The 12,835-nt window shown below is 57.9% G+C and overlaps 1 protein-coding gene across 1 annotated transcript in view; it reads left to right on the forward strand.

Moving 5' to 3' along the window:
- The window catches only part of LOC137447774 (protein shisa-6-like), a 319,888-nt gene extending 307,621 nt beyond the window's left edge, over positions 1 to 12,267 (forward strand). Inside the window, 1 exon segment of the mRNA XM_068151651.1 lies at positions 7,297 to 12,267. Within this exon segment, the coding sequence (XP_068007752.1) occupies positions 7,297 to 7,847 (551 nt within the window). The 3' untranslated portion in view covers positions 7,848 to 12,267.
- Positions 12,268 to 12,835: the final 568 nt, after the last annotated feature.

The following is a 12,835-nucleotide window of genomic DNA, read 5'->3' on the forward strand; positions in this document are numbered from 1 at the left end:
AGAGAGTGGAATGGAAATGTAGCCCACAAACATCTCAGCACTGCTTGGCACTGCAGCCTGGGACTGGATCTGGGTGTTTAACACTGAGGAAACTCCCTTCGATGTGCTTGAGAGTAGCCTGTGCTTAGCCAGCAGATCAACAAGGCCAAGTGCCAGGTCCTGCCTGCACTTGGGTCAGAGCAGCCCCAAGCAATGCCACAGGCTTGGGGCAGCGTGGCTGGAAACCTCCCCTGGCACAGCTTGAGACCATTTCCTCTGGTCCTGTCACTTGCTGCATGTGAGAAGAGCCCAACCCCCCCCGGCTGCAGCCTCCTCTCAGGAGCTGCAGAGAGCAATGAGGTCTCCCTCAGCCTCCTCTGCTCCAGGCTCAACACCCCCAGCTCCCTCAGCTGCTCCTCCCCAGCCCTCTTCTCCAGACCCTTCCCCAGCTTTGTTATCCTTCTCTGGACCTGCTCCAGCTCCTCAATGTCCTTCTTGGAGTGAGAGGCCTGAACTGAATCCAGGATTCAAGGAGTGGCCTCACCAGTGCCTGGTCCAGGAGCACCATCTCTGCCCTGCTCCTGCTGGCCATAGCATTGCTGATCCAGGCCAGGCTGCCTGTGGCCTTCTTGGCCACCTGGGCACTGCTGGCTGATGTTCATCTGGCTCTGACTCACCCCCCCCAGATCCCTCTCTGCCAAGCTACTTTCCAGCCTGGAGCATTCATGGGGTTCCTGTGGCCCAAGAGCAGGACCTGGCACTTGGCCTTTTAGAATGCCACCCCCCTGGCCTTGGCCCACTGCCCCAGCTGCCTCTGCACAGCCTCCTTCCTTCCATCTGATCAATGCCTGCCTGAAAAAATGGGTGTAAAAAACCAGCTCCTGCTGAAGCCAGGGCAGGTGCAGCACTCAGAGACTCCCAAATGTTCTAGGAACTGCCAAAGGAGGGAAGGCAGAGCCAAAACCAATTATAACAACAGATGCCAAATATGGTTCAGAAAAAAAGCTAATTTTCAGTAGTTCTACTTCCAAGTCATAGAACTCTTGAGGCTGGAGGAGAGCTTGGAGGTGCTGAAGCCCAACATCTCACCCAGAGCTCACAAAGCCACCCCTGCTGCTGAGCCCCTGCCACTGCACCACAGCCCTCAGCACCACAGCCCTCAGCACCACAGCCACACAGCTCTGAGACCCCTCCAGGGCTGGGGACTCCACCACCTCCCTGGGCAGCCTGGGACAGTGCCTGAGAGCCCTTGCTGGGAAGGAAATTCTCTTCATGTCCAACCCAAGTGTCTGAAGACCATGAGTGAAGCCTGGGCAGGGTGAGACTGCCTTGAAGAGAGAGCCCTTTCCCCAGCCAGTGCCCAGCACTTGCTTCCTGGCTGCTCATCCATTTTGGCCTTTTGCAATCCCCTCAGGACAGGTTTTTGAACGTTCTGGCAGATCCCTGAGGGAGAAACATATTGGATTGCAGTTTTGTCTTGGCTAAATGACAACTGTCAGCTGTCAGGTGAGCATCCCTGAGTGATGAGGGGCAGCAGCTCCCCAGCCTCCCCAGCCCAGAGAGCTGCTGGTGCCCGAGGGGGAGCTGAGTCAGGCTGGGGGGGTTGGGTCCTGGGGGCATTCTGATTGTAGTAAGCTACTCAGCTAGTTGTCCACAGCTCAGCCCCAGCCCCTGGTGCCTCAGGTGTGCAGAGCCTGCCGCTGTGTCCGTGGCAGTGTGCTCCCTGGTGTGATGCTGTGCTCACAGAGCAGAGTGCTCAGCCTCTCCCCCAGCAGCCATGGCTGCTTCAGCAGCACTCAGGAGCTGCCACCACCTTTCAGAGGCACCAGGCAGTGAAATGTCTGTCTGGAGCCTGCTTCAGCCAGCTTGCTGTTCACGGGGAGCTGCTGCTCCGGCCCTCGGAGCTGGAGCTGTGAGCTCTGCCCCCGCCTGGAAGCGTTCCTGGAGTGGCTGTGCCAACCTGGCTGCCAGGCTCCCAGGAGCTGCTTTAGCTGCTGCTGGCAATTACCACAGCCAGGTGTGAGCATCCAAGCACATCTCCATTTGGGATGTTCTCTGCTTTAATTACATCTATTTAGAGGCACTTGGGCAAATCCAGTGGAACTTCTCTCATCCAGAAGAAAGGCCAAGTGCCAGGTTGCTAATTGCTAAGCTCCTCTTCTGCACCCAGCCTCCAGCAGCATTATCAAGCCTCTGCACACCAAGTGAGGGCAAGACCACCCAGGGCCATGCTATGGAATGGAAATGGCAGAAATTCCAGTATGGAATTGCACCAGCTTTTCTCAAGGTTCCTAGAAGGTGATTTTAAAGGCAAGCAGAGCTGCTGCAGTGTGTCCAAAGGACAACCAAGATGGGGAAGGGTCTGGAGAAGAGGGCTGGGGAGGAGCAGCTGAGGGAGCTGGGGGTGTTGAGCCTGGAGCAGAGGAGGCTGAGGGAGACCTCATTGCTCTCTGCAGCTCCCTGAGAGGAGGCTGGAGGCAGGTGGGGTTTGGGCTCTGCTCCCTAGGCTCAGGTGATAGAAGGAGAGGAACTGGCCTGAAATTGTGCCAGGGGAGGCTGAGGTTGGAGAGGAAGAAAGATTTCTTTGCTGCACTCAGCCTCTGCTCTGGGATGTTGAGACAGAAGGATCAGCCACCCTTCCCCCACATCCCTGTGTTATGTGGACTGTTCACAGGACCATGAGGAGCAGAATCCAGGGAGCACTGAAGAGAGCTGAATGTGTAGGAAAGAAGATGGAGAAATTAGAGTGAGATGCACCTGGGGCAGGGCAATCCTTGGTACCAGCCCAGGCTGGGGCTGATGAGGCTGAGAGCAGCCCTGCAGGGAAGGCCTTGGGGGTGCTGGGGGGGAGCAGCTGGGCAGGAGCCAGCAATGGGCACTGGCAGCACAGGAGGCCAAGGGCAGTCTGGGCTGCATCCAAAGCAGTGTGGGCAGAGCTGGAGAGAGAGGATCCTGCCCCTCTGCTCTGCCCTGGGGAGCCCTCACCTGCAGGGCTGGGGCCAGCTGTGGGGCTCTCAACACAAGAGAGAGGCTCCAGAGGAGGCCACAAGGATGATCAGAGGGCTGCAGAACCTCTGCTGTGGGGACAGTTGGGGCTGTGCAGCCTGGAGAAGAGAAGGCTCCAGGGAGACCTCAGAGCAGCTTCCAGTAGCTGAAGGGCTCCAGGAGAGCTGAGGAGGGACTGTTCAGATGGGCTGTGGGGATAGGCCCAGGAACAAAGGTTTGGAACTGGAGCAGGGCAGAGTTAGTTTGGACGTTTAGGAGGAAGTTCTGCACAGTGAGGGTGGGAAGACACTGGAATACTCTGCCAAGGGAGGTGGTTGAGGCTGCAGCCCTGGAGACATTCAAAACCAGGTTGGATGTGGCCTTGAAGAGCCTGCTCTCGTTGGAGGTTTCCCTGCTGAGTGCAGGGGGGTTGGCTAAGATGACCTTGCAGTGTCCCTTCCAACCTGATGCCGCCTGTGAGTCTGTGAGATCACCCAGCACAGGATGCTGCAGCACTCCAAGGTCTGGCTGAAGGCCTTAAGGCTCCAATGTGCAACTGCTGTCCTGTGAGCAAGCTTCTGGGCCACTGTCAGCACTCATCATGGATCAGAATGCATTGGTGCTTCCCTGGAGAGCACTCTGCCTGCTGGGACACCCAGCCAAGTGTCTGCATGCCTCTGCCCATGTGGCACACAGAACCTGGGGGTTTATGTCTGTGTCAGAGCAAAGAGGAAATTTCCACACCATCTTTGTCTGCTGAATGCCTACAGAGCATTGGATGTGCAACCTCACTCACACTGTGATTGCCCACACTGTCTTGCAGCAGAGCTTTGCTCTTCTTAGCACTCAAACATCCTCAGAAACTCCATGCATGAGAAATTTTTATCTTCCACCATCTGGTACTTTCTCCTCTTATATCACCTACTACTACATGCAATCCTGGAGCTGAGGAGATAGTGGTCTCCGGTGCCTGAAGAGGCTCCAGGGGAGCTGGGGAGGGACTCTGGACAAGGGCTGGGAGTGCCAGGATGAGGAACAATGGCTTTGAGCTGGGAGAGGAGAGACTGAGAGTGGAGAGGAGGAAGAAGTTGTTGGCAGTGAGGCTGGGGAGAGCCTGGCACAGGCTGCCCAGGGAGGCTGTGGCTGTGCCCTGCCTGGAGGTGTTCCAGGCCAGGCTGGATGAGGCCTTGAGCAGCCTGTGCTGGTGGGAGGTGTCCCTGCCCAGGGCAGGGGCTGGAGCTGGATGATCTCTGAGGTCCCTTCCACCCCACCCCACTGTGTGATTCTGTGTAAGACGAGTGCCTGCTGGGTATTTGGATGGACCTCACTCTTGTGTCTCCTGAACACCAGAAAGTATGGGAGATGCTTTTGCACACCCCAGGAAAACCTCAGACAAAGAAGTGAGGAGGAAGGCTCAGAGAGGTGGCCAGAGCTGAGCATTAAACATGCCTCCATCCTTGCTCCAGGGAGGCCATTTCCCTCCACTTCTCTCCTCCTGGTAAGGGACTTCGCTGCAGCCACAGGCACATGGTGACAGCTCACAAACTGCTCTGGGCTTGAAGCCCCAGGTCTGCAGGGTCTCCTCCCAGCTGGAGTCCTAGGGACATCAGACGGATTCCCCAGAAAGTTCTTGTGTGTCTGCTGGGCTTTTAAAAACAGCTGGGAGCCCTGGGGCTCCTTTGCCAAGGACAGGTTGGGTGAAGGAGGTGATGCCAGCTGCTGTGGCAGGGGACAGCTGCAGTAGCAAATCAGCACTCTGAGCTGCAGGCATTTGTCTGAAAGCCAGAAGCAGGAGGGGGGTGGGGGGATGTATGCATGGTGGGGTGTGTGAGGGGGTGAGGGGGTGTAGGGGGGGTGTGCACTGAGTTCCTGAGCAACAAAGATGTGATTTAAGACACACAAGAAGCAAACTGAGCAACAAATGTTCTGTGGGATTATCACAGAATCACAGCATGGTAGGGACTGGAAGGGACCCCTGGAGATCATCCAGTCCAGCCCCCTCCTAAAGCAAGGACACCCAGGGCAGCTCACACAGGAACACAGCCACACCAGGAGACTCCACAACCTCTCTGGGCAGCCTGCTCCAGGCCTCCAGCAGCCTCACAACAAACAACCTTCTCCTCCTGCTCAGATCCAACCTCCTGGCTGCCACTCTGTGCCCACTGCCCCTTGTGCTGGCCCTGGGCACCACTGTGAGAGGCACTGCTGACCTGGCCCCTTCTTGACACCTACCCTTCAGATATTACAGACATTAATAAGGTGCCCTCTGAGGACAGGAATGAGCTGTGGGCTTCAGTGGGGAACCTGCTCCAGCTCACCCTCTCTGGGCTGTCTCTCTGAGTCTCTTGTGAGGGTGATGTGTGATGACTTCTCCATGGCTTGCTGAGTGTGTGCCCAGGTCTGGACGTGAAGCATGTGGAGTCTGTTGTGCCATGCTGTGAGCTCTGAGCGTTGCCCAGGGGTCTGCCTCAGCCCTCACTGCCTCTGTCTGCCTCAGCCCTCACTGCCTCTGTCTGCCTCAGCCCTCACTGCCTCTGTCTGCTATCAGCCCTCACTGCCTCTGTCTGCTATCAGCCCTCACTGCCTCTGTCTGCCTCAGCCCTCGCTGCCTCTGTCTGCTATCAGCCCTCGCTGCCTCTGTCTGCCTCAGCCCTCACTGCCTCTGTCTGCTATCAGCCCTCGCTGCCTCTGTCTGCCTCAGCCCTCACTGCCTCTGTCTGCTATCAGCCCTCACTGCCTCTGTCTGCCTCAGCCCTCACTGCCTCTGTCTGCCTCAGCCCTCGCTGCCTCTGTCTGCCTCAGCCCTCACTGCCTCTGTCTGCTATCAGCCCTCACTGCCTCTGTCTGCCTCAGCCCTCACTGCCTCTGTCTGCCTCAGCCCTCACTGCCTCTGTCTGCCTCAGCCCTCGCTGCCTCTGTCTGCTATCAGCCCTCACTGCCTCTGTCTGCCTCAGCCCTCACTGCCTCTGTCTGCTATCAGCCCTCGCTGCCTCTGTCTGCCTCAGCCCTCACTGCCTCTGTCTGCTATCAGCCCTCACTGCCTCTGTCTGCCTCAGCCCTCACTGCCTCTGTCTGCTATCAGCCCTCACTGCCTCTGTCTGCCTCAGCCCTCACTGCCTCTGTCTGCCTCAGCCCTCGCTGCCTCTGTCTGCCTCAGCCCTCGCTGCCTCTGTCTGCCTCAGCCCTCACTGCCTCTGTCTGCCTCAGCCCTCACTGCCTCTGTCTGCTATCAGCCCTCGCTGCCTCTGTCTGCCTCAGCCCTCACTGCCTCTGTCTGCTATCAGCCCTCACTGCCTCTGTCTGCCTCAGCCCTCACTGCCTCTGTCTGCCTCAGCCCTCGCTGCCTCTGTCTGCTATCAGCCCTCACTGCCTCTGTCTGCTATCAGCCCTCACTGCCTCTGTCTGCCTCAGCCCTCGCTGCCTCTGTCTGCTATCAGCCCTCACTGCCTCTGTCTGCCTCAGCCCTCGCTGCCTCTGTCTGCTATCAGCCCTCACTGCCTCTGTCTGCCTCAGCCCTCGCTGCCTCTGTCTGCTATCAGCCCTCACTGCCTCTGTCTGCCTCAGCCCTCGCTGCCTCTGTCTGCTATCAGCCCTCACTGCCTCTGTCTGCCTCAGCCCTCACTGCCTCTGTCTGCTATCAGCCCTCACTGCCTCTGTCTGCCTCAGCCCTCGCTGCCTCTGTCTGCCTCAGCCCTCACTGCCTCTGTCTGCCTCAGCCCTCACTGCCTCTGTCTGCCTCAGCCCTCGCTGCCTCTGTCTGCCTCAGCCCTCACTGCCTCTGTCTGCCTCAGCCCTCGCTGCCTCTGTCCACTATCAGCCCTCGCTGCCTCTGTCTGCTATCAGCCCTCACTGCCTCTGTCTGCCTCAGCCCTCACTGCCTCTGTCTGCCTCAGCCCTCGCTGCCTCTGTCTGCCTCAGCCCTCACTGCCTCTGTCTGCCTCAGCCCTCGCTGCCTCTGTCCACTATCAGCCCTCGCTGCCTCTGTCCACTATCAGCCCTCGCTGCCTCTGTCTGCTATCAGCCCTCACTGCCTCTGTCTGCCTCAGCCCTCACTGCCTCTGTCTGCTATCAGCCCTCGCTGCCTCTGTCTGCCTCAGCCCTCACTGCCTCTGTCTGCTATTAGCCCTCAATACCTCTGCCTCAGCCCTCGCTGCCTCTGTCCGCTATCAGCCCGTGGTGACAGAGGCCTGGGGTCTGTCTGACACGGGTGGGTCCACAGCCATCTGCAGCTGCTGATGGTGCCTTGGACCTCCCCAGGCGGCTGCTGCAAGGCTGTGCGCTGCCCGCGGCCCCTGCTCCGCCCTTGCTAACCGTCTGCTTCCCTCCCCGCAGCTGACAAAGAGGCTGACGAATACTACATGAGGAGGAGGCACCTGCCCGACCTGGCGGCCCGGGGCACGCTGCCCATCAACGTGATCAAGCTGTCTCAGCAGGGCACCCCGCGGGAGCGGCCGCGGCGCCCCATCCGCGCCATGTCTCAGGACCGGGTGCTGTCCCCGGAGCGGCTGCTGCCCGAGGACTTCAGCCTGTCCTACGAGCGCGTCCTGTCGGACGAGCAGCTGCTGTCGGCCGAGCGCCTGCACTCGCAGGACCCGCTGCTGTCCCCGGAGCGCTCCGCCTACCCCGAGCAGTCCCTGGCGCGGGCGCTCTCCCACACGGACGTCTTCGTCTCCACGCCCGTCCTGGATCGCTACCGGATGGCCAAACTGCAGCCCCATCCCAGTGCCTCTAATAACTTGTACAACACCCTGGGCATGACCCCCACCTCCGCCAAGCGCCAGGCCTTCGCCTCCCGGCGCCACAACACCGTGGAGCAGCTGCACTACATCCCCGGCCACCACCACCACTACCGCACGGCCAGCAAAACCGAGGTGACGGTTTGACGGCGCCCTGCCTCCCGCGGACTCCCCAGGGGCCGGGGGGGCCGCAGCACCCCCTCCCGCGGCAGCCTTACGGGCCCCGACGACCCCTGGTGACTCCGCGTCTGGAAGGACTCCCCTGGCAGCCCCCCCCGCGGCGGCGTTGTGAAAGCCTCCCCTTCGCCCAGGGACGAGAGAAGTACTGGAGCGAGCAGACGGTAATGAGGGATAGTGGAGGCTGTTCCCCTGACCTGCACCAGTTTCTGTCAAAGAAAGCCATAGTAGTAGATGGCTCCTTCCAAGGGCTCGGCTGCATCATCTCACCCTTCCTAGGAACTCAGAACTCCTCAGCTGCTACAAGCAGAAGCAGTCTCATGCAGCCCAAGACAGGGAGAAGGAAAGGCAGCAGCCCACCCTGGTGGGAAGGGGCCTTGTTCTCTCTCCTCCTGCCAGCCTTCACCTTTGGCCTTTCTTGTAGCAAGTAGCTAAGCTTCTGGCTGCTGGAGCTCACTTCCAGACCACCTGATACCAGCCAGCACCCACACATCTCTTCTTCTTCATCCTTGGAGCAAATTCAGGGGCAGACTTTCCTTGGGGACTGGCAGATCTAGGGCCAAGAACAGCCTGGCTGAGAAATGAAGTTTTAGTTTCTATCAAATATACTGATAAGATACCAATATCCTAGTGCCTACAAACCGCCTGCTCAGTGTAGGAAGTAGTGGGGTTGATGTGATCAATAAGCACAACTGCGCTGAAACGCTTGCTAGAGCCTTTTCTCCACTCATCCTGGTACCCTGGTGTCTCCCACATGTAAATAGGAAGGGGGAACAGGGTTTCTCTTCCTCCAGCTTCTTGCCACTGCTGGACCTGCAGCATCAGAATTGGTTCAGCTCTGCTCTGCTGGCCTGTGCTGGGGAGCTCCTCGCTCCACCAAGCCCCCAGCAAGGCAAAGCAAGGCTGGCACACCTTTCCCCAAGCCTGGCACACCTTTCCCCAAGCCTGGCACACCTTTCCCCATCCTGGATCTCATAGAACTGTGGAACTGTTGAGGTTGGAAGAGACCTTTGAGATCATCCAGCCCAGCTCCTCACCCAGAGCTCACTGCTGCCAAGCCACCCCCACGTCCCTCAGCTCCACATCTACTCTTCTTTGAAACCCCCCCAGGGATGGGGACTCCACCATCTCTCTGGGAGGTGGATTCCTCCCAGGTCTGTTTCCCTGGCAGCATTTCCCACTGGTCCACTTCCCCTCTTTCCAAACATATTTCCTCCTCTGGGTTACAGCCCTGGACTCCATATGTAGCAAACCTTCCCTCCCCAGCCCTCAGCGGAGGCACACAGCTGAGGCTGTCTCTCCACCTCCCCAAAAGCAGGTCAGTGATTTTCCATCCTTTCCTCTCCATGTAATGCCCCCCAAGGAAACCTTCCAGATTCCCAGTACCAGTCCTACCCTGCCTTGCACCCCAGTGTAGCCAGCAGAGTTAGCCTAGCTGGGCATGCTGTAGAGCTGCTGTATGCTACCTAGATGCTGTACAGTTGTGAAATCTTCCAGTCAGAGGCTCGTGGGGCCAGAGTTTGTGAGGGTTTTATCTTTGGCTTTCTAACCAGATTTGGCTTAGCTTCCTTTTCTTCTGGCTTTGGGTTTGTTTCCTGGGTTTGGGTTTTTTCCTTCCATTTCTTTATGTTGCTATCAAACCCTGCAGGATTAGCTCACACCAGAACAGGTTGATTGATGTGGCCAGGAAATGGCCTCAGAGGATTTGAAGGCCATCCAGGCCCAGTGCTGTAAGTGTTGGTCCTGGGCGCTCTCCAACATTCACCACCCACGGTGAGCACTCAGAGCCTCACTGCATGCACTCAGCCATGCACCCATCCAACAGCAATGCCCCCTCCTCCAGGTGGGAGGGTGGCTGACATTCATGGATTCATGGAAGGGTTTAGGTTGGGAGGTCCCACACAGCACTTCCCTCTTCAAGTCCTACATTCCTGCACTGAGTCTTCTCCTCCATGGCTCTTCACACAAATTCATGCAGATCAGCTCTGCCCTTCTCCCTCCCCGGGGATACCTCCCACCTGCTGGCCTCAGTGGTGTTCCCAGCTCAGCAGGTTGCTGCTGTAGCAGGCAATGATTGCAGGTCGTTGGGAGCTGGGGTCCCGTGCGGAGGTGCAGCACCAGGCTTGGCCGGTACAGGGCAGGCAGGAGGAGCCTGCTGGCTGCTCCTGGTGTATGTGGAAGCAGACCTCAGTGGCGTGGCCATGTGGCCCTGCTCTTTCCCAGGCTGTCCTGGGACTGCTGGTTCTAGTTCATGAGCTTTGTTTTGCTCCCTCTGATGGAAACTGTGCCCTGAAGGACTCCGTCTGTGAGGAGCTCTGAGGCTTTGTTTGATGGAAACTGAGCTGGGAAGGAGCAAAGAGTGTCTGTGCTTCAGGTGCTCAATGCCATGTAAAAGCATTCTGGGCAACAACCGGAGTTGTTTATGGACCAGGGTGGCAGCTCATGGCATGAGAGGGGTGAGAGGGAAAAGGCTCACACCTCATCTCCTGATCCCTCCCCTGGTGGAGACTTCTCTCCCCTGACTACCTCCGGGCTCCTCAGCTCAGTCAGCAGACATTTCTTCGCAGCAGGCAGACCCTGGTGACCTTCCTGCAGCCTGAAGTTTGTGACTCCTTTGAAGGGAAGAGAAGAGAAATGCTCAAGGCTGAGGACAGGCAATCCCTGATGAGGTTCTGGGGTTCTGCTGTTCCCTCCTGGCCCAAGCAAAGTCAGGACCTTGCCCCCTGCAAACAGGGAGCTATGAACGGGGAGAGGAGAGCCCACCCTAGAGCCTCCAGAAGTTGAGGTGGCAGAGCCAAGGGAGCACAGGCGGCTGTGTGAGGCCCTGGGGGGTGGACACTCATCTCTTTCCATTTCCATAGCTGCATGTCTCAAGCTCTAGTTTCCATCTCAGTGTCCCACTGGGGACTAAGAAGCTGCCGGACCAGAGGCAGATATGGCAATCCTTCACTCAAGTAGCCCCTGCAGATGCTGTGCTGTGCTCCAGGCCCTTTGGCCTCGGAGCCTTCTCGGATTCTGACTGAGCAACACCACAGGGCCCCTGAGCTACCTGGGCAATAATCCTCCAAAGACATGTAGCCCATGTCCTCCTCTCCTCCACTCACTCAGCTGGGTCAGGCAGATGTGTCCCACAAGAACCATCACAAAGCTTTTCTAGGCCAAACCTCTGCAGGGACTCTGCCACCTCCACAGCAAATCTTCAGCCAATTTCCCTAGGAAGCCACGTGCCATGGATGGCCACAGTCTGTCCCTGGGCACTGTGCCCTCCCACGTGTGCTGGGCTGGATGGCAGCTAGAGCACTGGCACTGCAGCACACACAGCTGTCCTTGTGTCATTCCTTTCTGTCCTTATTCCTCATGCTGAGAGTCTGGCACTTGAAAGGACTCTGGGAGCAGGCCTGGGTGTCATGATCCACAGCCTGGTCCTCACCACCTCGGCTGCCCATGCTCAGCAGGGGATGATGGTGGCAGCACTGTGCACAGAGGCATTATGAGGGCTACCACGATGGCTACCAAGTGCTTTGAGACCCCCCTGACAGCAGACACTGTAGAACAGCAAAGCATCTGTATTGATCTGGTTTGCCACCATTGTCCTGCCACATCAAGTATGATGTGTCACAACCCAGCGCCTGCTTGGCATGAGAGTGCTGGGGCAGGGCTGGGGATGCTGTTCCCCACATTTCCCATTGCTCTCCTCCTGGTCAGGGTCCCCAGCAGGCAGCAGCAATAAGTGGTGCTGCTACCTGCTCTCTCTTGGACCTTTCTGATCCCTTCTCTTCCTGGCTGAGTTGCCACAACATTCAGTGCTTGGGAGGAAGGCAGGAAGCAGTCCCTTCCTCTGTACAGCTACACAGAATCTGCCTTGATTAATCCAAGACACTCTGAAGAACTGATCTGTCCTTTTTTCCTCCAACCCACAGGTGGAAACAGCCATCTGGGGCACAGCCACGTCCCAGAGGTGCATGTGGAGGGACTGGGGGAGGGAGGGTGATGTAGAAAAATTGCTCTGATTTCCTGCAAAGGGAGGATTCTTTGCAGCCCCCCAAGCAGCAGCAGTGAGCTGCTCTGGATGTGACAGAGCTGTCTGATGCCCACACCTCCGTGGCTGTGTGTGTGCCCAGCCCAGCACACAGGCGTGCTGCGAGGTGCCAGCTGCGAGGTCCTGACCCACCCCCTGCCGATCAAAGCTGCCAAACTCTACTGCATCCCTGGAAAACTGTTTATAAGGAACCACAGGGAGCACCACATGGAGCAGAGATGTTGTGATAGAAGTCTCCTGGCAGCAGGCAGTGGTGTTTTCAGGAAAACCAAGATGTTTTCCAAGGTTTTAATCTTCCTTTTGTAGATGATGATCTGTTATGGGGGGGATGGGGTGGGGTGGGGGTGGGAAGAAACCAGGAGAGTTCCCCAGGAGTAAGCCCTCCTTTCCTGGCCTAGATTCCCTTTCTGTCTTATAGAATCATATAGACTCTTACAGAATCAGAGACTTGTTTGGGTTGGAATAGACCTCTGAGACCGCTGAGCCCAAGCACCGGCCTAAGGCCACCGCTGGCTGCAGAGCTGGTGCCACCCACCTGGGCTTCCCACAGGCCCATTTCTGTCCTTAGCTCTGTCAGGAGCGTTCCCACCAGGAATCTGCAAGAGCCTGGCATCGAGCTTTGGGCCACAGAGGGGTAGCTCCTGGCATCTGGGAAGATGTCTGCATCTCCTTCCACCCCAGCAGAGAAAATCACCGTGAGGCAGGGTAACCATGGCGGTGGTTGAAGCGGGCGGCTAATCCGCGACCCCTTTGCTGTCTTCACGTGCTGGAGCTGCTGGGCTTAGCTTTGCTTCAGGTTTAGTGCTCAGGCAGGCAGCAGGTATTCTGCTAAGTACCCTGGGCACTGCCAGCTGTCATGTTCAGGTCTGTTCCAGAGGGCTGGGAGGGTAGTGGGGGAAAGAGGCGAGAAAGAGGCTTC

Source organism: Melanerpes formicivorus, unplaced genomic scaffold, assembly GCF_026170545.1.
Source record: "Melanerpes formicivorus ecotype bairdi unplaced genomic scaffold, bMelFor1.0.p_v2 SCAF_21, whole genome shotgun sequence".
In the NCBI taxonomy this organism is placed as follows: Eukaryota; Metazoa; Chordata; class Aves; order Piciformes; family Picidae; genus Melanerpes; species Melanerpes formicivorus.